Source organism: Anabrus simplex, chromosome 2 (assembly GCF_040414725.1).
Source record: "Anabrus simplex isolate iqAnaSimp1 chromosome 2, ASM4041472v1, whole genome shotgun sequence".
NCBI classification, from domain to species: domain Eukaryota; kingdom Metazoa; phylum Arthropoda; class Insecta; order Orthoptera; family Tettigoniidae; genus Anabrus; species Anabrus simplex.
Genome location: NC_090266.1, coordinates 1,184,164,109 through 1,184,187,139, shown reverse-complemented (window position 1 = coordinate 1,184,187,139; position 23,031 = coordinate 1,184,164,109). Strand labels below are relative to the sequence as shown.

Below are 23,031 nucleotides of genomic sequence, written 5' to 3'. Positions count from 1 at the left end.
TTCTTCTTCTTCTTCTGCTTCTTCTTCTTCTTCGTAACAGTGTTTTGTTCAAGACGGCAGCTTATTAGTGCAAGGATCATGTGTGTATGACGGGTATATAATTTGTAAATAAAACAGTGAACATAACTGAAAGCATCTCGTGTGTGTGTCTTTGTAGTTACAACAAAGTAAGTGAAACAATGATGATGATAATGATGATGATGATGATGATTTTAGCTTAAAGGGGCATAACATATAGGTTATCGGCCCGAAACAATAATGAAAGAGCCGTTCCCTATAGCGTAAGATTGTAGTGTGTACATACGTTTCTCTTGCAGGTACTTTCCAATAGTTCTCATGTCAATTATTTTCTCTCATCAAATAGGATCTTTCTTACTTGTAAGTAACTAATACAAACACTACTGATATTATTATTATTGTTATTATTCTTATTCTTCTTATTATTATTAATCAGCTCCATACCATGTGCCACCATACCAACGGCCTTTTTGGCCAAATAAACAAATCAGTGCGTGGAAACTATTAAGTATGCAACCTTATCATATCCCAGGAAACTGACAGTGAAAAACAAAATACTTACGTAGGATTCGAATCTCCTACCTCCTAACTTTCAAGCTCTGACCACTATCATATATCCCGTCGCACTCTTGCCATGTGAGCTACTGTGAGGCTTGACATGCAGCACGCAGTTTCTAGCGTATACAATACCTGCTCCAGGTATGTGTGCACCTCCTGTTGTAAAGTACGAGTTTTTCATATCTGTGCTAGTTTTACGGGTTCATTTGAGGTACCGGCACTCATTTTCTTTTTTAACTTGTTTACCGTCCAGGGTTGGTTTTTCCCTCGGACTCAGCGAGGGATCCCACCTCTACCGCCTCAAGGGCAGTGTCCTGGAGCGTGAGACTTTGAGTCGGAGGTGATACAACCAGTACCTCGCCCAGGTGGCCTCACCTGTTATGCTGAACAGGGGCCTTGTGGAGGTTGGAAAGATTGGAAGGGATAGACAAGGAAGAGGAAAGGAAGCGACCGTGGGCGTAAGTTAGGTACCATCCCGGAATTTGCCTGGACAAAAGGTGGGGGAAATCACAGAAATCCACTTCGAGGATGGCTGAGGTGGGATAGTCGGTTGACCTCCCGAGGCTGAGCGAACCCCGTTCCAGCCCTCGTACCACTTTTCAAATTTCGTAGCAGAGCCGGGAATCGAACCGGGCCTGCGAGTGTGGGAGCCTATCACACTGACCACTACACCACAGACGAGGTACAGTACCCATAATAAATAGTGGCGCTCACGATTCCTGTTGTCTTCTAGCCCGTAAACACTCATCTCGTTTTATTACCCCGATTTAGGGAGAGGGACCGATGTATTTCGGAATTGTAGTAAAAGCGGCGGGATGCATAAACTAAATCGCAAGAGGCTGGTGAACCATTCGGTATAGAAGTAACATCAAACGTTCACTATCCTTTTGATCATCTTTCTGCTCGAATAAAATATGCCAATACTTACCGTTCTTCATGTCCTCCATGACTCCTTTCAGAAAAAGCATATCATTATTGTCGAGCCATGATTGTATCCGTGCGGACACGTCCTCCTGGTTCTCTAGGCCTTGGCCGCAAAATATAAAAAGGATTATCGCCTGTACCTGAAACAAAGGGACCTATAACATTAATGTCAGGAGATACATTTCAGAGAGAAATCTCTTCCAAATGAAATTACACAAACCATAATCTACATGAAACTGCGCATCCTCATTGAGTCTACAAAATATATTGGAATTTTAGCCATAATAATGCAGCCTCCATTTATGCGCTGTGTGCTCGTGCTAACGTTGCATTAGCTGTTAACCTTATTCGTATCGAACGCGTGCGTTTTACCCGACGATTTCATTTTTATGTTCTTTACTATAGGTCATTCCACGTTAAGAAAACTGCATTGCTCTTACGAAAACAAGTTTGCCATATCTCACGGTTCTACTCAGCATCACGGGAAAATTCTGACACATATAGGCTATTGGTGAAACTTAGTATTTGATTTCAAGATAAAAGGAGGAAGAAACTAACATGAAAATTATTTTTAGTAACTCGAGGGGTCGTCGAGGGGGGGGGGCTTTAGAGGGATTTTGATTTTCACAGCAATATGGGAAAACGGCCGCACGTAAATTTGTGAAACTAACACTGAAGTTCATGATAAAAGCGGGAGGACATTAAGCTGCAAAATATATTTATTACCTCAAGCGTTTTCACAGCAATACGGGAAAACGCTTAAGCGCTTAAGAATCAACAGCTCAATAACAAAACCAAGCACAGATAAAAATCATAGTGAATTCCTGTATCCGTACCAAGTCATGCCGTGATGTATCACAGCACACCACAGCATCAAAACCTTCAGTAACAACTGCTGTACAGTACAAAAATATTAGAACACATACACATATAAATAGATGACGTCCCTTCAATGGAGATAAGCTGCCGGCGATTCACAGAGTAACGGATTACGGTTACATATATAAGAGCAACTCAGAAGGAAGATGAAGGAAGACAACAAAGTGATGGCTGTTCCTGCCATTGTGCTTCCTCCCTGCGAATGTATTTATGAAATGTAAGTAGTTATTTTAATAACTCACGAGTAAAAAATGGCATTATACTAATTTTTTCTTTCTTTCTTTCATAATACAATATAAAGTACAGTATAATATTCCTTAATCACGAAGAATTATGGCTGTCTAAGCAAGGGTGTGTTCACTACTTCTAGGTCCGTAAGAACAGTACTGTTTTCTTAACATGGAATGATCTATAGAAGACGTTAAGAGAGTATGCAACCCTTCATTTACTCTTACAGGGAAGATTAATTTTGTTGGATTAAGTGTTCACTTCTCATGGTCAAGGTTAGGGCAAGAATCCCAGCACAGTTTATTGACATTTATAAGTGCTTAAATACGTGAGACTCGTACCAGTAGACCTGCAGGTACGTTATGGAACCTTCTTACAGACCAGAATGTAGTCAGCCCGTCAATTCTCAAAACCGATAGCATCATCATCATCATCACCATCATCATCGCTCCAACTCAAATTTTCATAGTGTTTCCGCTAATCTAAGACCATGTATCTATCCATTATTAATGTGGCTGAAGGTGATAACATTGTTGTTCTGATGTCCCGCTAACTAGTTTTTTGGTTTTCGCAGACGCAGAAGCGTCGGAAATTTCGTCCCGTAAGAATTCTTTTACGTGCTGGTAAATCTACTGTCACGAACCTGAGATACTTGAGTACCTTCAAATACCACCAGAGTGAGCTAGTATCAAACTTGCCAACTTGAGCTCAGCATTCCAGTGCTCTAAAATCGAAGCCACTCGGCCAGACTTGAGATCTGTCGGGAGATGCCTACTCCGAAGTTACTATATTCAGAAAGTGCATTTACTAGCTTTGCACATTGATATTACAAGTACGTAAGAATCTGCAAATGCAGATATGTTCAATTTACAACCAGGAAAACCCGGGCGAGTTGGTCGTTCGGTTAGGGGCGCGCAGTTGTGAGCTTGCATCCGGGAGATAGTGGGTTCGAACCGCACTGTCGGCAGCCTTGAAGACGGTTTTCCGTGGTTTCCCATTTTCACACCAGGTACATGCTGGGCCTGTACCTTAATTAAGACCACGGCCGCTTCCTTCCCACTCCTAACCCTTTCGTATCCCAACGTCGCCATAAGACCTATCTGTGTCGATGCGACGTAGAGTAACTTGTAAAAAAAAACCAGGAAAATAATCTTAACTGTATAATTCTGGATATTTTTAGCTTCTAAAATCGCGAATATGCTAATGTGCTTCTTCTGACTAGTATATGCATATCATGCGCGATTTATTCTAAAATACCAGGTTGTTTGGTAAAGGGAGGCTACTTTTCAGAGGACTTACATTCATCTCACCCAAAATACTGGCAAATTTATTTGATCACAGGTGCATTGATATCAGTTGAACGACGACTTATTGTACTGAAAGCACGCCGTAGTAAATCCATCTATAAAATTATGATAACATTGAATTGCAGTGCAAGAGTGGAGTACCGGTTTGCCATTTGTACCACTATTGAAACTATTATTATTAATATTATTATTATTATTATTATTATTATTATTATTATTATTATTATTATTATTATTATTATTATTATTAGTACAACTAGCTTTACATCGCACCGACACAGACAGGTCTTATGGCGACGATGGGACAGGAAGGAATTAGGAGTGGCCTTAATTAAGGTACCAGCCCCAGCATTTCCCTGGTGTAAAAATGGGAAACCAGGGAAAACCACCTTGAGGTCTGCCTACAGTGGGGTCCGAACCCACTATCTCCCGAATAAAAGGTGGGGGTGCAGAAAGGGAGGTTTTCTGTAAGTTGAGGAAGGAGTATAAAAAGAAAATTTGTGAGGTAAAAAAGGCATGGTTAGAGGAACAAACTGAAGCCATAACTAAAGCATGTAAGACTAACAACATTGAAAAAGTTTGGGAAAGGATTAACAGAATAATAAAGGGTGGAAGGAGTCTAGAGGTAAAGAGCATTAAAGATGTACAGTGGGTGAGCTACTTTGGTGAATTACTCGGGCGTAAGGAGGAAGAATGCTGGAGGAAGACGGGGGATGAAGTAATTTGGAGAAATAGAAGAGTGGCAAATTACGATATGGACAAGAAAATTACGAGGGAGGAAACCTTAAGAATGTTAAAAAGAATCAGGGGCCGGTCGGCAGGGGGCTGTAATGGAATCAATAATAAGTTTTGGAAAGAAATTAGCAAAAATGAGACAATGATAGAGGGCATAGTGAGACTGTTTAATAAAATCTTTGATCAGGGGAAGTACCCGAAGGAATGGGAAACAGGAATTGTATGTCCAGTATATAAGGGGAAGGGTAATAAAAACAGTTTGAATAATTATAGAGGAATATCTCTGTTAGATTCCTTAAGTAAAATTTACACAGGGGTGTTGGCGAACAGGTTGTGTGAATGGGCAGAAAAGAATGAAGTATTGTCTGATTTCCAAGGAGGATTTAGAAGAAAGAAAAGAACAATGGATAATATAATGATAATGATGACAGTTCTGGAAAAGTATAGGAGCCTGTCAAGAAGGAAGGTGTATGTGGCAGCAATCGATTTTGAAAAGGCGTTTAATAAGGTGGATAGGGAAGCTCTATTAGAGAAACTGGGAAGGTTGGGGTTTTCGGGAAAGATGATGAGGGCAGTAGAGGGGATGTATAGGGTTGTCAGGTTCTGTGTAAAATTGGGAGACGATAGGTTGAGCAGACCATTAGAGTCCAAGGTGGGCTTAAAGCATGGGTGCAAATTATCGCCAATTTTGTTTATTTTATTTATTAACGATATCTTGGAGGGACATGGGGCAAGCAATTGGGCAATGCCGGTAATTAATGGGGTGGAGGTCCCAGGATTGATTTTTGCTGATGATGTGATTTTGATGACTCTAACCCAGGGGGGGATGCAGGAGGCTTTAAATGCAGTGTCGGATTTCGCGAAGAAATGGGCCTTGAAAATTAATGGGAATAAATCTAAAATGCTAATAACCCAGGCACACAAAGGAAGAAGGGATGACGGGAAATGGGTTGTGCAGGGAGAAAGATTGGAACTGGTAAGCAAGTTAGAATATCTAGGAGTCATTATTAATAGTAAAGGCACCTGGAATGATCATATTAAGAGGGCGAGGAACAGGGGGTGCGCCGCCCTAGCCTCAGTCAAAAACTTGCTAGCGAAATATCCGGGTATCAATTATAAAACCCTGAGGTTAGTTCTAAGATCGGTGATTTTCGGGAGGGTATTGTATGGCGCTGAAATGTGGGGGTTGGATGACAAAAGAGTTGAGTTAAGACGAATTATGACTAATTGCGGTAAGATGGTGATGGGGCTACCGATGTGCACAGCCAATGCAGGGGTGGAATTAATGTGTGGGGAGGATTTGGAATCTGAGTGTGTGAAAAGAATCAGTGGCGAATATAGAATATATTTGGGGGGGGGGCAAGATTGATGTAAGGTTAGATTAAGTAATTTTTAAGAGGTCAGACGATTTCAAACACTTTAGAAAGGAAAAAGGAAACATTGATTTGGGCTGATACATACATACATACATACATACATACATACATACATACATACATACATATATACATACATACATACATACATACATACATACATACATACAGTACACCAATGGTTACAAAACGAAGTCCAGGTTTCTTGGTACACTTGCAAACTTATCAAGAACTTCTTCATCATTAACTATAATGTCTCTGTGGATAGAGAGTAAAGGAAGCCCATTAAGCCTACTTTCAGATGTGCTGTTCCTTAAGTAAGTCTTCAGTCTCCTTAGGCTAGAGAAAGTTCTTTCTACGGTTGCGATAGAAACAGGAAGAACGGCGAGTAATTTGAGAAGGGTATAAATGTTGGGGAAGAAAGTCTTGTCACATTTTTCTAGAGAACTTACAGCCATTCTGGGAAGATTTGAAGGATTTTCCTGACTCCACTTTTCTTTCCACAACATAAACTCACTTTGCACAATCTCTTTATGTGACAGATTTCCTTCGTAGAAACTAAAAGCAGCCTCCAATGAACCGAAATCTGTTACGATACGCAATTGTGGAAGGATGTTTTGTAAGGATCCAACTATTTCCTTGTGAGATTCAAAGCATTATTTTAGTGAGTTACAAAAATCGTCCAGGTTTGGCACATAAACTGCTAACTGTTGGCTCGGAATCTCAATAACGATCGAAAATTCCCATCATTTTGGTCCGGTTCTTCAAGGCTTATACATTCTATATACGCCCCTGAAAAGAATAGTTAGATATTGGATGAATTTGAAAAGAACGGAAGGAGGGAGGGTATTACAGGCCGCGTACGAACAACGGAAGAGTATGTATAAGGAATGCTGGCTAGATAAAATTAAGGGATACTTGGAGATGATAGGCCTGGGGTACATGTGGAAAGAGGTGTGGACGAAGACAGAAGCTAGAGGGATGAAGGTACTGGCAAGGAGGATTAGTGATCTGGGTAGGCAGAAATTATTGGCAGAAAGTAGATTAAGAAGTTCCCTTAGTGTTTTTAATAAAGTTGAGGAAGTAACGGGTATAAATATTAGATACGTTGATAGGTTGAGAAGGAGAGGGTTGGTATGGTGGTTGTTGGGACTACATAGAAATAAGGGGTGGCTAAGAGGGAGAGATAGGGCAGTATGTATACTTTGTGGAGTGGAGAACGGTGATTTTCACTTATTAGGTAAGTGTGAAGAAACAAATAAGATTAGAAATAGTTTACTGAGTGCCAAACATCGGAAGATTTTAAGGAAAGGGGATGAGCAGGGTATTATAAGGAGGATTATTAAGGAATGGGAAAACGGAGGAGAACTGAACAGGTATTTATGTGCGGTAAAAAATTCCTATGTGAAAAAAATGGGAGAAGAAGGGGCATAGGACGATATGTCAGGATGTAAGGGAGAAGTGGTTAAGAGTATGAAGATATTCAGTCGTTGGAGTTTGTTGGAAAATTTAGAAGCTAGTGAAGTGTGGGTGATGTGGATATAGTGAAGTAGTTTGAATTCGAGCCTGGAGGCTGAGTAAGACCAAGTGATAACAAAGGTTGTTGAGGTGGCGAGGTAGTGAGTGAGTAAATGTTTTGGTATCTTGGAATGTAGATGCCTTACCGATTGCGATACTGAGTATTGTACGCAATTGTTGTCATTTGGTTTACTTGAATCCAGAGGAATTGGGTCATGGAATAAAAGAATGCGGAGTAAGCAGTAGTGATTACAAGAGCGTGAGCCGAATCTGTTGTAAAGCACAGTCAGCGGTTCTTGCAGCATAATCTGTTGTGAAGGTCATATGGAGTGTACAGTCATGTGGTGAATGCAAGGTCAGGGTAGGGCCAGATTAGTTGTTTTGAGGTAGATTTTTGTTTATTATTATTATTATTATTATTATTATTATTATTATTATTATTATTATTATTATTATTATTATTATTATTATTTTTCATAGGATTATTGCTTTGTGAACACGTAACTGGGCTGGAAGCCTGTTTTGTTCATTAATAAATACAATATTGCACTGCCCTTGAGACGGTGGAGGTGGGATCCCTCGCTGAGTCCGAGGGAAAAACCGACCCTGGAGGGTAAACGGATAAAGAAGAAGAGGAAGATGTTTTAGTTATTTACAATTATTTATTGCCGGTGTGTGAACCTGTTTAATAATTTATAATAAATAGAGGACCCGTGCTGCTCTGCAGCATTCAGTAGGTGATATAACGTGTCTTAATATGACATTGGTCCATGCGTTTCCCGGGTATTTTCTTGAACGTTTTTAGGATTTATATTACCTGTTAATTTTGTGGCACCGGGCGAATTGGCCACGCGGTTAGGGGCGCGCGGCTGTGAGCTTGCATCCGAGAGATAGTGGATTCGAACCCCACTGTCGACAGGCCTGAAGATGGTTTTCCGTGGTTTCCCATTTTCTCACCAGGCAAATGCTGGGGCTGTACCTTAATTAAGGCCACGGCCGCTTCCTTCCCACTCCTAGGCCTTTCCTGTCCCATCGTCGCCATAAGACCTATCTGTGTCCGTGCGACGTAAAGCCAAATACTGTATATACGGTTGAGGCACCGGCCTTCTGATCCCAACGTGGCAGGTTCGATCTTGGCTCAGGCTTGAGTTCTTTAAAGGTGCTCAAATACGTTAGCCTCGTGTCGTTAGATTTACTGGCACGTTAACAGACTCCTGCGGGACTAAATTCCGGCACCTCGGTGTCTCCGCAAACTGTAAAAGTAGTTAGTGGGACGTAAAGCAAATAACATTATTACTGGTCCGCAAGGGTACACCCGCCCCGTTCATTTAAATCAAGCGCCTTGTGAAATTACATCTTACACTTAAAACTCGAAACAACTAGAGCAAGATGTTTGTGCTTTGGTCAACAGATGTCGCTACTAAAGTGATAAAGTAATTGTGTATTCCTAGGTTTACTACACTGAGTTGATTATGTTTTGTTTTTGGCATCTTAAAGTTGTCAACACTTCGACTTCCTTCCGCCAACTTCAAAAGTGTCCAATAGAAAATTTCCTGTATTTAATTCTCAACCAATCAGCGTTTTCTTCTACATATTTAATTAGCCAATAAAAATCTGGGGGTGTGTCGGGCCTTAGTCCAGATCTCTCTCGAGCCTTCCTCTCGGGTATAAAAGCTGGCAATTTTTCGAGCTACCTTGTCTTCTTGATCGTCCAGTTACTGAGTGTGTGTTAATAGTGGAGGCGGAGGCGTCTCGCCCCTCATCGAGCAGTCCAGTGCAATAAGGTAATGGCAGCCATTTAAATACTACGTGATAGCCTCTGAAAGCTCGCTCGAGGGGAAGGTTACCTATCTTCAATAATGTAATCTTAAATTTCCAATCTTCTAAAATGTAACTTTCTTCTGTAAATTTCAAACAGCCTAAAAGCACTTTGCTTAAATTCGGGAATAGAGAGTGCGACACCCTCTCGAGTTCCCTGTCAACTTGTGTTTGAGGTGACTATGTTTTTAACGTTTTCTATCTGTAGCCTTGTAACTTAAATTTTTCACCTTCTAGTCACCTCTCTAGCATAGGACTAACCTCTGTAACGTCGGGCCATAAGCCATAAGGGTTTTAGCTTCTAATTGAAATTTCAAGGTGCAAGTGTCTGCCTCTGCATCATTTTGATTTTTGGGCCAGTAACTTTAACATGTGTTTTTCCTTTCCACAAAGGCCTGGTATGACGAGTAATCGATACTCCTGTCAAACTTAGTTATTTCTTTTAAGTGGTTATACTGGGGAGAGTTTAAGACAGTTAATTCTGTTTGAACTATAAAATGTAGGTTGTACCTCGAGAGGCCTGGAAAATGTAAATTTTAGTGAGCAAAAATGCTCGGGTTGTAATGGTATAAGCTTTGGAGCGTAGGCTCCTAAATATTCATAGAACATAAACGCGAAAAAGTGTTAGTAAGCTCTGTAAATGAAATTGGAAGACCTGTCTCTTTAACTCTTTAGTGTATGGAGCATTGATGCTCCAGCAACATTTTGTAAAATCGGGAGCTTCAAGCTCAGAGGATTAATTGAAATTTTTTTGTTGATTTTCTGATTTCTCCTACCTTGTACTTAAACTACTGTACCTGAAATCTTGTAGTGTCGCTGTTAATATTTTGCCTTTGTCTTTCAAGCAAAAACAGTCCAAAAGAAATATAACTTTTTTAAAAGCTTTTAATTATTCTTTTGATTGTAGTAGATAGACCCATTCATGCCCGCAGCTTCTTTCACCTCTGTCAACCACGGAAATTCCGTCACAATTACTATTATTGATTTTGTGACAAGTGAATTTTTGTAGATTTCTTTATTGTGACGTTTATTGATATTTTATGAACTATATTGGGTTTCAGAGTTATAATTATGTGTTTAATTAAAAGTTTTATTTTTAGACTTTTTTGCTTTTCGTGGAGTTTTGTCCTTGTTGAAGCCCATATTGTCTGGGTAGTAGCTGGTCCTTTCAAACAATTAATAAAAATAAATTGTACCGCCTGGTACACCTCTACGCCGCACATTTGAATTTTCCGCCTTAAAATACTCCTCTACAGGAGAAACTCTGAACTTTAACAACTGTATCAACTCATAAGTTTTCTCAGAAGATGTCACTACCGTAAATTTTGTGATTACGAAGTTGTCAGTACTGTGTGGAGTTCAACTTGTTTTGTTTTCTATTGATCTAGAAGTGTGGACATTCTCTGATAGATGTCTCTACAAAAAGCTATGACCATGCACCCTGGTGCGAAGTGGAAGAACTTTATTTGAAGAAATTTTGTATTCTTAAGTTTGTTCTTTACTAAATTTCGTTCTTTCATTTGTGGGTTGGCAATATTAAATTTTTCTTTCCGCCAGTTTTGAATTGAGCCAATCCAGAATTTCTGTAATTAATTTTTGATCAATCGTGTCTTTCTTCTTCGATTTGGATGTGTAACTGTAAGCTACCCAATAAACGCCTGTGGGTGTGTCTTAATTATTCATGAAAGGTCTCGAATCTTCCCCGAGAGTATAAAAACTGCTGATTTTCCTGTCTCTCGGCCACTCGAACAACATCTACCTAGTGTATGGAAGTGTAGCAGGAGGCGGGAAGCGCCTCGTTCATCCGGCAGCAGCTCTTCAACAAGGTAATGGCCACTTAACCATCTTTATTTCTTGCTAGCTCAGCAGTTTAACCCGCGGGGAAGGTCCTAAACCGTTATTATGTAACCTATCTTCAAACATGTAAATTGCTGTCACTTGTGTAAAACTTCATATATCTTTAACCGTAAATCGGGGATAGAGAGTGCTTTACCCTCTCGAGCTCCCCTTCATTTTTGCCTTGAAGTGACTACGTTTTGGTAACTTTTTCTTCCTTAATGTATTAATTTCTTCTTATACGAGTCACGTCCATAGTTTGGGAATAGCCCCTGGTTCATCGGCCTAGTGCCTCTTAGGTTTTAAAAGATTTCATGTAGGAGTGCAAGTACACGCCTCCATTCTACTTGGTGTTGCGGGCCATTAACTTAACCTATTATTTTTCTGCTAAGGCCCATTAGGTTGGGTAAAAGATACCCCTGTTTCTTTGTAAGTGTGCCTTGAGGGCAGTTAATAGTAAAGTTCGTTGCGGCCTTTGATAGGCTTGAAAAATTGAGAGCGGGTCAGCTCTTTCTTGTATTTGGATATGTGCACCTAGGAGGCCTGACAGTGCTAGGTGGGAGCAGGTACTCCAGGTTATTAGGGGTTTTCTGCCCTTTGATAAATATGTGGTTGTGAGCTGAGAGCTCGGGAATTGTAAAAAGTGGGGCTTGAAGCCCAGATCGTTAAAGTGTGTCTAAATCTTGGCTTTCCTGGTCTTGTACCTGATTTGTTAACTTCTTGTTATTTGTTGAATGTTCAAATTCTATGTCAAAATTGTTATGTTTTGCTAATTTCGAAAATATAACCTTTAATGCAATTTTAATCAATATCTCAGCTTTGTAGTTAGACCCATTCCAGCCCTCACCTTCTTTCATCTCTGCATTCCACGGGTAACCCCGTAACATAAATGATAACTGTAGTCTATGTATTTACGCGTCGCCCTAAAGATATTATGGACACGATTCCAATTGTCATTGGGATTGTCACTAATTAGCCTAGCGTCGCCGAAAAACCTATCTGTGTCGGTGCGACGTAAAAACTTGTAAAAAGCTAATTAGCCTAGCGAACACGAGAACTGTGGATTCTAAAATAATCTCGGTCATTGTGGACATTTTCTTTTTCAATCCTTCTGATTCACATGCCGATAGAGGAACTTGGACTTTAACGACATCCAGAATTTCACAATTCATCTCAGCATTCCCGAAAAGTACATGGATCCGACACGAATACTTTTTTTATGACTTTTACATGTTACTCCTTCAAAACCCCGAACCGTAGGGGTGCTGGGGGAATCTTAACCTTCAGTACTTTTCTCCAGATAGTAAGTCATATGTGTACAAAGGTTGGCTGAGAGATGTGCTGGAACATACACACATCCATAATCTCGGTCATTTTGGACATTTTCCTTTTCACCCCTTTTCACCCACAATACCTACGGAGACTTAAACGGCATCAGTTCATGTCCGCTATGCGATGAATTAAAATTAATTTTAAAAGTGAGTTCATGTCCCGTTCGGGAATCTCCTAGTTTTTCGTCGTTTCCGACTTCAACATCAGATGAATAGTATTCAGTACAAAGCGAGATCAATCATCATCATCATCATCAACAGCAGCAGCAGCAGCATAACCAATTACCACAGATCTGCATTTAGGGCAGTCGCACAGGTGCCAGATTCTCTATTTGATGTTTCTTAGCCTTTTATTAAATGATTGCAAATAATGTTGGAAATTAAATGAGCATCTCCCTTGGTAAATTATTCCCAACCCTAACTCCCCTACCTAGAAACGAATATTTGCCCCAATTTATTATTTTTTTTTTTTTTTGCTATTTCGCTTTACGTCGCACCGACACAGATATGTTTTATGGTGACGATGGGACAGGAAATGCCTAGGAATGGGAAGGAAGCGACTGTGGCCTTAATTAAAGAACAGCCCCAGCACTTGCCTGGTCTGAAAATGGGAAACCACGGAAAACCATCTTCAGGGCTGCCGACAGTGGGATTCGAACCCACTATCTCCCTGATGCAAGCTCACACCTGCGCGCCCCTAACCGCACGGCCAACCCGCCCGGTTTTTTTCCCTCTTTAACTCCAACTTTATCTTCATATTGTGATCTTTCCTACTTTTAAAGACACCACTCAAGCTTATTCATTTACTAATGTCATTCCACGCCATCTCTCCAATGACAGCTCGGATCATACCTCTTAGTCGAACAGTTCGTTTCCTTTCTTCCAAGTCTTCCCAGGTTAAACTTTTGCAACATTTCGTAACGCTATTTTTTTGTCGTAAATCACCCAGAACAAATCGAATTGCTTTTCTTTGGATGTTTTCCAGTTCACGAATCAAGTAATCCTGGTGTGAGTCTCACACAATAGAACCATGCCCTCTCCTTTCCTACTACAGCCCCTAAATACCCTCATAACCATGTGCAGAGGTCTTTATACCGTTTATGTGATTGCCCTAATGAAGATCTTTCCTTATATAACACCTAGGTATTAACAGTGATCTCCATTAGGAACTTTCACCCCATCAACGCTGTAATTGAAACTGAGAGGACTTTTTTTTTTCTATTAGTCAAACTCACAACCTGACTTTTAACCCCGTTTATCATCATACCATTGCCTGCTGTCTATCTCGTACAACATTGTCGAGGTCTTTTTACAGTTGCTCACAATCTTATAACTTAACCAGCAATTACCCGCGGCTTCGCTCGCGTGGATTTCGTAATTTGATCAAAGTAATCGTTCCTCGGCATTGTACTAAGACATTGTCTGAGAATTCCTAAAGTATAAAAAACTCACCCAAAAATTGACTTTCATTTCCCCCAGAAATTCTTTGGAAACCATGTTTGTGGTGTTACCTTTTGGGGCTAAGACGACCATGCGACATAGAACTGTACATGTGAGAAACAGTCTCCTCTCAAGTCAAAAAATAAATGCATGTTTCTTTACTTTTAAAGGAGATTCCAAATACCAATTCCCACATCCGTAACATCTTCAGTTTTTTTGAGATATACCTAAGAATCCCCATAAAAGAATTCAACCCCTTGATCAGTCCTTCTCCCACCATCACCCCATCTAAGTAAATTTTCCGAAAACAAAAATACATGTCCCTTTATTTTTAAAGGAGATTCCAAATACTAATTTTCACGCCTGTAACATGTTTAGTTTTTAAAATTTAAGTATCCTCATAACAATATTTCAACTATTTTTTACTTCTTTTCACCCCATGTTAAGTGCCTTCTCCGAAAACAAAAACGTACATGTTCCTGCATTTTAAAAGGACTTTCCAAATACCAAGTTTATTGTCTCTAACATGTTAAGTTTTTTACATATAATGTAGACATACCGATACTCATTTTAAAAATTCATCCGCTTTTCCAATTCTTTTCAGCCCCTTAACTGGATTTTCCGAAAACAAAGAAATACGTGTTTCATTATTTTTAAAGGAGATTCTAAATACCAGTTTTCATGCCTGTACGTCTGTAACACCTTCAGTTTTTGAAATAAATGTATACTCATAGGAATAATTTAACTTCTTCTTCTTCACTTCTTTCCAACACTCTCCCGCCTTAAGGGGACTTTTCGAAAAGAAAAAAAAAGTGTTTCTTTATTTTGAAAGGAAATTCAAAATACCAACTTTCACGTCAGTAACAGCTTCAGTTTTTAAGATAAAGTATCCTTATAAACATATTTCAACTCCTTATTTACATACTACCGGGCGAGTTGGCCGTGCGCATAGAGGCGCGCGGCTGTGAGCTTGCATCCGGGAGATAGTAGGTTCGAATCCCACTATCGGCAGCCCTGAAGATGGTTTTCCTTGGTTTCCCATTTTCACACCAGGCAAATGCTGGGGCTGTACCTTAATTAAGGCCACGGCCGCTTCCTTCCAACTCCTAGGCCTTTCCTATCCCATCGTCGCCATAAGACCTATCTGTGTCGGTGCGCCGTAAAGCCCCTAGCAAAAAAAAAATTACATATTTTCAAACCCACACACATTAAGTCGATTTTCCGAAAAAAAAAAAACAAATGCGTGTTCCTTCATTTTTAAAGGAGATTCCAAATACTAATTTTCACGTCTGTAACATCTTCAGTTTTTGAGACCGAGCTCGAAAGCTGCAGTCGTTTAAGTGCGGCCAGTATCCAGTAACCGGGAGATAGTGGGTTCGAACCCCACTGTCGGCAGCCCTGAAGATGGTTTTCCGTGGTTTCCCATTTTCACACCAGGCAAATGCTGGGGCCGTACCTTAATTAAGGCCACAGCCGCTTCCTTGCCATTCCTAGGCCTTTCCCATCCCATCGTCGCCACAAGACATATCTGTATCGGTGCAACGTAAGGCAAATAAGCAAAAAAAGCAGTTTTTGAGATATAAGTATACTCATAAAAGTAATTCTACTCGTTTTCCACCCCCCCCCCCCTTTCCGACCCGTTAAGTTGATTTCCTAATTCCCAAAAGTGCGTGTTTCTTTATTTTCAAAGGAGATTCCGAAAACCAATTTTCACGTCTGTAAAATCTTTAGTTCCTGAGATATAAGTATTTTCACACAAAGAATGCAATTAATTTTCAATTCATTCACCCCTCTTAAGTGGATTTTCTGAAGACAAAAGAACATGTGTTTCTTTACTTGAAAGAAGATTCCAAATACAAATGTTAATGCCTCTAACGTCTTCAGTTTTTGAGATATAAATATCCACATAACAAGAATTCAACTCCTTTTTCACCCCAGTCCGTCAAGTTGATTCCCTCCACCTCCAAAAATTCATGATTCTTTATTTTTTAAAGGTGATTCCAAATACAAATTTCACGTCTGTAACAACTTTAGCTTTTGAGATATAAGTATCCTCATACAAAATATTCAACTAATTTTTCATCTAAGTTAACCCCCTTAAGTGGATTTTCCGTCCGCCTCTGTGGTGTAGTGGTTAGCGTGATTAGCTGCCACCCCCGGAGGTCCGGGTTCGATTCCCGGCTCTGCCACGAAAATTTGAAAAGTGGTACGAGGGCTGGAACGGGGTTCACTCAGCCTCGGGAGGTCAACTGAGTAGAGATGGGTTCGATTCCCTCCTCAGCCATCCTGGAAGTGGTTTTCCGTGGTTTCCCACTTCTCCTCCAGGCGAATGCCGGGATGGTACCTAACTTAAGGCCACGGCCGCTTCCTTCCCTCTTCCTTGCCTATCCCTTCCAATCTTCCCATCCCTCCACAAGGCCCCTATTCAGCATAGCAGGTGAGGCCGCCTGGGCGAGGTACTGGTCATACTCCCCAGTTGTATCCCCCGACCAAGAGTTGAAGCTCCAGGACACTGCCCTTGAGGCGGTAGAGGTGGGATCCCTCGCTAAGTCCGAGGGAAAAACCGAACCTGGAGGGTAAACAGATGATGATGATGATGATGATGAAGTGGATTTTCCAAACACAAAAGATTCCAAATACAAATTTTCATGTCTGTAACATCTTAATTTTTTGAGATATAAATATCATCATGAAATGAATTCAACTCCCTTTTCACTCAGCCCCACCCGTTAAGTTGTTTCCCCCCACCCCCACCCAAAAAATGCGTGTTTCTTTATTTTTAAAGGAGATTCCAAATACCAGCTTCCACGTCTGTAACGTTCAGTTTTGAGATATAAGTTTCCCCAGAAAAAGAATTCAATTACCGGGCGAGTTGGTCGAGCGTGTAGAGGCGCGCGGCTGTGAGCTTGCATCCGGGAGATAGTAGGTTCGAATCCCACTATCGGCAGCACTGAAAATGGTTTTCCGTGGTTTCCCATTTTCACACCAGGCAAATGCTGGGGGTGTACCTTAATTAAGGCCACGGCCGCTTCCTTCCAACTCCTAGGCCTTTCCTATCCCATCGTCGCCATAAGACCTATCTGTGTCGGTGCGACGTAAAGCCCCCAGCAAAAAAAAAAAAGAATTCAATTTTTTACTTCCTTTCACACTCCCCACTCAGGCGAATTTTCCAAAAACAAACAGTGCCCGTTTCTTTAAAAGAGCTTCCAAATACCAATTATCACGAGTGTAACATCTTCAGTTTTTGATATACACTGACTGACAGAGCAAATGCAACACCAAGAAGGAGTGGTTCGAAAGGGATGAAAGTTGGGGAAAAAACAGAGACGGCACGGACGAATAATTGATGTTTATTTCAAACCGATATGCAGGTTACACAATGCGCACGGCATCGACTCAGTAGGATGTAGGACCACCGCGAGCGGCGATGCACGCAGAAACACGTCGAGGTACAGAGTCAATAAGAGTGCGGATGGTGTCCTGAGGGATGGTTCTCCATTCTCTGTCAACCATTTGCCACAGTTGGTCGTCCGTACGAGGCTGGGGCAGAGTTTTCAAACGGCGTGCAATGAGATCCCACACGTGTTCGATTGGTGAGAGATCCGGAGAGTACGCTGGCCACGGAAGCATCTGTACACCTCGTAGAGCCTGTTGGGAGATGCGAGCAGTGTGTGGGCGGGCATTATCCTGCTGAAACAGAGCATTGGGCAGCCCCTGAAGGTACGGGAGTGCCACCGGCCGCAGCACATGCTGCACGTAGCGGTGGGCATTTAACGTGCCTTGAATACGCACTAGAGGTGACGTGGAATCATACGCAATAGCGCCCCAAACCATGATGCCGCCATGTCTAGCGGTAGGGCGCTCCACAATTACTGCCGGATTTGACCTTTCTCCACGCCGACGCCACACTCGTCTGCGGTGACTATCACTGGCAGAACAGAAGCGTGACTCATCGGAGAACACGACGTTCCGCCATTCCCTCATCCAAGTCGCTCTAGCCCGGCACCATGCCAGGCGTGCACGTCTATGCTGTGGAGTCAATGGTAGTCTTCTGAGCGGGCGCCGGGAGTGCACGCCTCCTTCAACCAATCGACGGGAAATTGTTCTGGTCGATATTGGAACAGCCAGGGTGTCTTGCACATGCTGAAGAATGGCGGTTGACGTGGCGTGCGGGGCTGCCACCGCTTGGCGGCGGATGCGCCGATCCTCGCGTGCTGACGTCACTCGGGCTGCGCCTGGACCCCTCGCACGTGCCACATGCCCCTGCGCCAACCATCTTCGCCACAGGCGCTGCACCGTGGACACATCCCTATGGGTATCGGCTGCGATTTGACGAAGCGACCAACATGCCCTTCTCAGCCCGATCACCATACCCCTCGTAAAGTCGTCTGTCTACTGGAAATGCCTCCGTTGACGGCGGCCTGGCATTCTTAGCTATACACGTGTCCTGTGGCACACGACAACACGTTCTACAATGACTGTCGGCTGAGAAATCACGGTACGAAGTGGTCCATTCGCCAACGCCGTGTCCCATTTATCGTTCGCTACGTGCGCAGCACAGCGGCGCATTTCACATCATGAGCATACCTCAGTGACGTCAGTCTACCCTGCAATTGGCATAAAGTTCTGACCACTCCTTCTTGGTGTTGCATTTGCTCTGTCAGTCAGTGTATATGTATCCTCGTAAAAAGAATTAATCTCCATTTTCATACCCCCCCTTCCAAGTTGATTCCCCCACCAAATGCGTGTTTATTTATTTTTAAAGGAAATTCCACATACCAGTTTTCACGTTTGTAACATCTTTAGATTTTTTGGTATATATTCATACAAATATTCAAGTAATTTTTCAATTATTTCACCCCCTCCCCCGCGCGTTAAGGGTTTTCTTCCAAAAACCGAAGCATACGTGTTTCCTTATTTTTAAAGGAGATTCCTAATACCAATTTTCACGCCTGAGATATACTGTAGATACGCTCATTTTAAAAATTCCCCCCTTTTTCAGTTCCCCTTAAGTGGATTTTGCAAAAAAAAAAAATTGTGTTTCTTTACATTTACAGGAAATTCTAAATACCAGTTTTCAAACCTGTTTTTGCTATTTGCTTTACGTCACACCGATACAGATATGTCTTATGGCGACGATGGGATAGGAAAGGCCTAGAAAGTGGAAGGAAGCGGCCGTGGCCTTAATTAAGGTACAGCTCCGGCATTTGCCTGGTGTTAAAATGGGAAACCACGGAAAACCATCTTCAGGGCTGCCGACAGTGGGGCTTGAACCATCTATCTCCCGATTACTGGATACTGGCCGCACTTAAGTGACTGCAGCTATCGAGCTCGGTTTCAACCCTGTAATATGTTACGTGTCTGAATTTGCAGATATAGTCTTTTTAAAAATTCACCCCATTTGTCACTCCTGTTCACCCCGTATTCTTCGGATTATCCAAAAACACAAAAATAGTTGTTTCTATATTTTCAAAGAAGATTCCAAAGTTCAATTTTCATGTCTGTAACATCTTCAGTGTTTGAGATATAAGTCTCCTCATAAAACGTGTTCAACCGCTTTCCCCCCTTTTTCGCCCCGCTTACTGGGATTTTCCGAAAACAAAAAAATACGTGTCTCTTTATTTTTAAAGAAGATTCCAAATACCAATTTTTACGCCTGTAAACTTTTAAGTTTTTGAGATATAGATATCCTCATTTTAAAAATTTATCCTCTTTTCACCCCTCTTAGCGACGGAAAATCCGAAAATCCTACCTTAGCGAACACCTGCATGTTAATATGAATGTATCCCCAAAATTTCATTTCTTTATGTCCAGTAGTTTTGGCTCTGCGATGATGAATCAGTCAGTCAGTCAGTCAGTCAGTCAGTCAGTCAGGACAAGTTATTTTATATATGACGTAGATATCAGCATCCGCAATCTCTGATTCCAGTTCTTTACTCATATAATTGATATAAGAAAGCATACAGTGTGATAGTACATATATCACACCCCGAATTATATGTAGAGGGTAGAGATATTATTGTCAGTATTCGATTTATTATTATTATTATTATTATCGGTATTTCATTTGTATGTTTTGTCATTTATATTTATAAGCTGGAAGATATCCACATATGTAGGTATGAGTAATTTGTTTTGCACGAGTGGGAAAACATTGCTTTAATAACTCTGGTAATTTGAATGAGTCATATGGCTGCCCCAGTGTTTGTTGTGATGTACTTGTGTCGGATTCATGAGTCATGTATATATCCCAGCCTGATGAGATGGGCTTGTTGTTGTATTAGGAAAGTTTGGTGATTCATGGAATATACCCCAGAGTTTGTTATTGTCTTGGGAGGAAGAAGTAGTTCAGGGCTTGGTCTTGACTAGAGATCACCCATGATTGGCTGGCAAGCACCAATCCAGACGTATCATCTGAGAGGACGGGGATGTTGATGTCTATAAAGGTTGATCATACGGCGGCAACCGAGGACATTGTATGGAACATTGTAAGGGTGATTGTAGAGGTGATTGTAAAGGAACGAGAAGGAAGATAATTACAACTACAACTACAACTGAGGCACTGTACGGGAAGGAAGTGGTGCTGATACACGGTACTGGAGTGACACGGCTGCAATGGACTGGACTTCAAACGTTCGTGGAGCGTAGTCTTGTTATGTTTGTGGAAAGTGGCTGATTGTGGAGAGTGCTTGCGCATTAAGTATTGTAGCACTTGTGGCGGCCTAGCATTATATGTTGGTGAAAGCTATCTCAGACTTTCCATAAATTTATATGTTGAGGATCGACAGACGTGTGCATATATCTTTACAACAAGTGTTAAAATATGTGAACACAGTAGTACAAGGTACAGTATCTGTGTGATGTGATAACTGCCGATTATGAGAATCGGTAAATCGAATTGATATAGAGACAGTGAAGGGTGTTTATCTTCATACATGTACATTGTTCATCGGACCATCTACAAATGGTAGCTTAGTTCTCGCTTTCGTTTTCCCACGGTTTTCATTATTGTTGTTGTTGTAAATATGGAGTCTTCCAGCAATATTTTATGTGTGTATTATATGTATAATGTTGTATGTTGATGAGGTGCTCATGCACGGAATTTGTTCAGAATATAGTTAGCTATTTTAGAATCAGTGTTATTGATGAACCTAGGTGCAGTTCCTACCTAATTAGTCGTTTTCAGGAGGTTAGGTAAGGCCTGCAGCAGATGTACCAGTACGCAGCATTATGTACACGCCCTGGGATATAAAGTTTATCATGCTCTTATCTAAATTCGAGGGATCCATTCTGGTGAACTCTGGCGCCCATACTACGGACATTTCGGTTAATTATGCTTATTAATTTTATTAAGTTTTTTAGTAATTTTATTTATATATTTCTATTCATGACTTTATTTGTTAGTATTCATAATAAAGTTACAATTGGCTTCCCAACGTGTGGCTGAATGATTGGTACATCTGTTAGGCAAATAAGCGTAGGTGCACTTGTCAGGTGTGGTTGGAATTCTGCAAACTATGTCAGTGAAGTGTTTTATATGTTTCATGTGTATTTTGGAGTATGAAGAAATGTTGTAGCGAGTCGAGTATTATAAAATTAAGAAATAGAGAGGTTTTTAAAGTTGGTGGTACTAAGAATCAGGAGAAGAGAAAGCAAAAGAATTCCACCACATTGAGTTTATCTAATTTAAGTGAGAGTAGCAAAATGGCTGATAGTAGGAAGGATCTATTGGCAACGATAAGTGAGGAACCGAGTAACCCGTCTCAAACTCAGAATGTAGGGGATCAAGGCGAGGCTTCAATGCTCATTATGCTTAAATCGCTACTTAATGAATTGAAGGGTGAATTAAACAGTAAGAATGAAGAGTTGAAGGTTGAATTGTCTAGTAAAATTGATAGTCAGAGTAAGGAATTAAATTCAGTGAGTGTTGAATTAAATGCTGTTACCAGTAAAATCGATAATAATAATGTTGAATTGTCCAGTAAAATCGATAATAATAATGTTGAATTGTCCAGTAAAATCGATAATAATAATGTTGAATTGTCTAGCAAGATTGATAGTCAGAGTAAAGAGTTGAAGAGTGAATTGAGTTTTTTAAGTAATGAAATATACAGTATTAATAGTGAATTAAATTCAGTTAGTACGGAATTGTCCAGTAAGATTGAAAATCAAAGTAAGGAGTTAAATTTAGTGAGTGTTGAATTGTCTAGTAAAATTGATAGTTTAAGTAGTGCTGTGAATGGTAGAATAGATGAATTGAACCAGAAGTTTGACCATCAAAGCAGGGAAATTCAGGAAGTCAATAATAAGGTTGAATCTCAACGCTTGGAATTGACTGAGAAAATTGAATGCCGATTTAATGTAGTTAGGAAAGAATTTGTTGAAAACAGCAAGGAATGTGATAAGAGAATAAAAATAGTAGAAGATAAAGTCGAAGAAATAGATAGAATTAAATCCAATCAGAACGTTTTAGTGAAGCGTATAGATGAGAAGGATGAGAAATTGGAGAAAGACCTTAAGTCGGTAAAAGATGACCTCAAGTCAGTAGAAGGAAATGCCAGAATGGTAGTTGAAGAAGGAATTAAAGCATGTCATGTAAAGTTAGGGCAGGAGATCAGTCAAATCCAAGTAGGTAGCAGCATATGTAATAGGTACGTATCTTGTACGAAGGACTCTGAATTACCCAAGTTTAATGGTCGGCAGTTTAATCCGATGGAATTCTTGAAAACGGCGGAGGAACGGTTTTCCAAGAATCTTGAGGATGGTTTGATCGAATGGAGTATGGTTGATGAGATGTTGGATATTGCATTTGTTGGAGAAGCGAGATCCTGGTTTCAAGTTTATAGACAGGGTATTTCGAGTTTGGAGGAATTTAGGGAGAAATTTAGTTCTAAATTTTGGAGTGAAGCTATTCAGGGAAGGGAAAGAGATCGCGTGCTATTTGGCAAATATAGACCTCAGGAAGGTGTGTCTATGGCGGAATATTTCTTGGCGCATGTTCTGATCAGCCAGAATATTGAAGGTCTAGCATCGGAGAGAGATACAGTCCGCCAGATGTTGAGG

At 40.8% G+C, this 23,031-nt stretch overlaps 1 protein-coding gene across 1 annotated transcript in view; it reads right to left on the bottom strand.

Annotated features, from left to right (window-relative positions):
• Positions 1-23,031, bottom strand: part of LOC136863390 (uncharacterized) — a 272,752-nt gene that overhangs the window by 41,983 nt on the left and 207,738 nt on the right. The window contains exon 4 of the mRNA XM_067139799.2: positions 1,505-1,640. Coding sequence (XP_066995900.2) covers positions 1,505-1,640 — 136 coding nt within the window. The remainder of the gene's footprint in view (positions 1-1,504; positions 1,641-23,031) is intronic.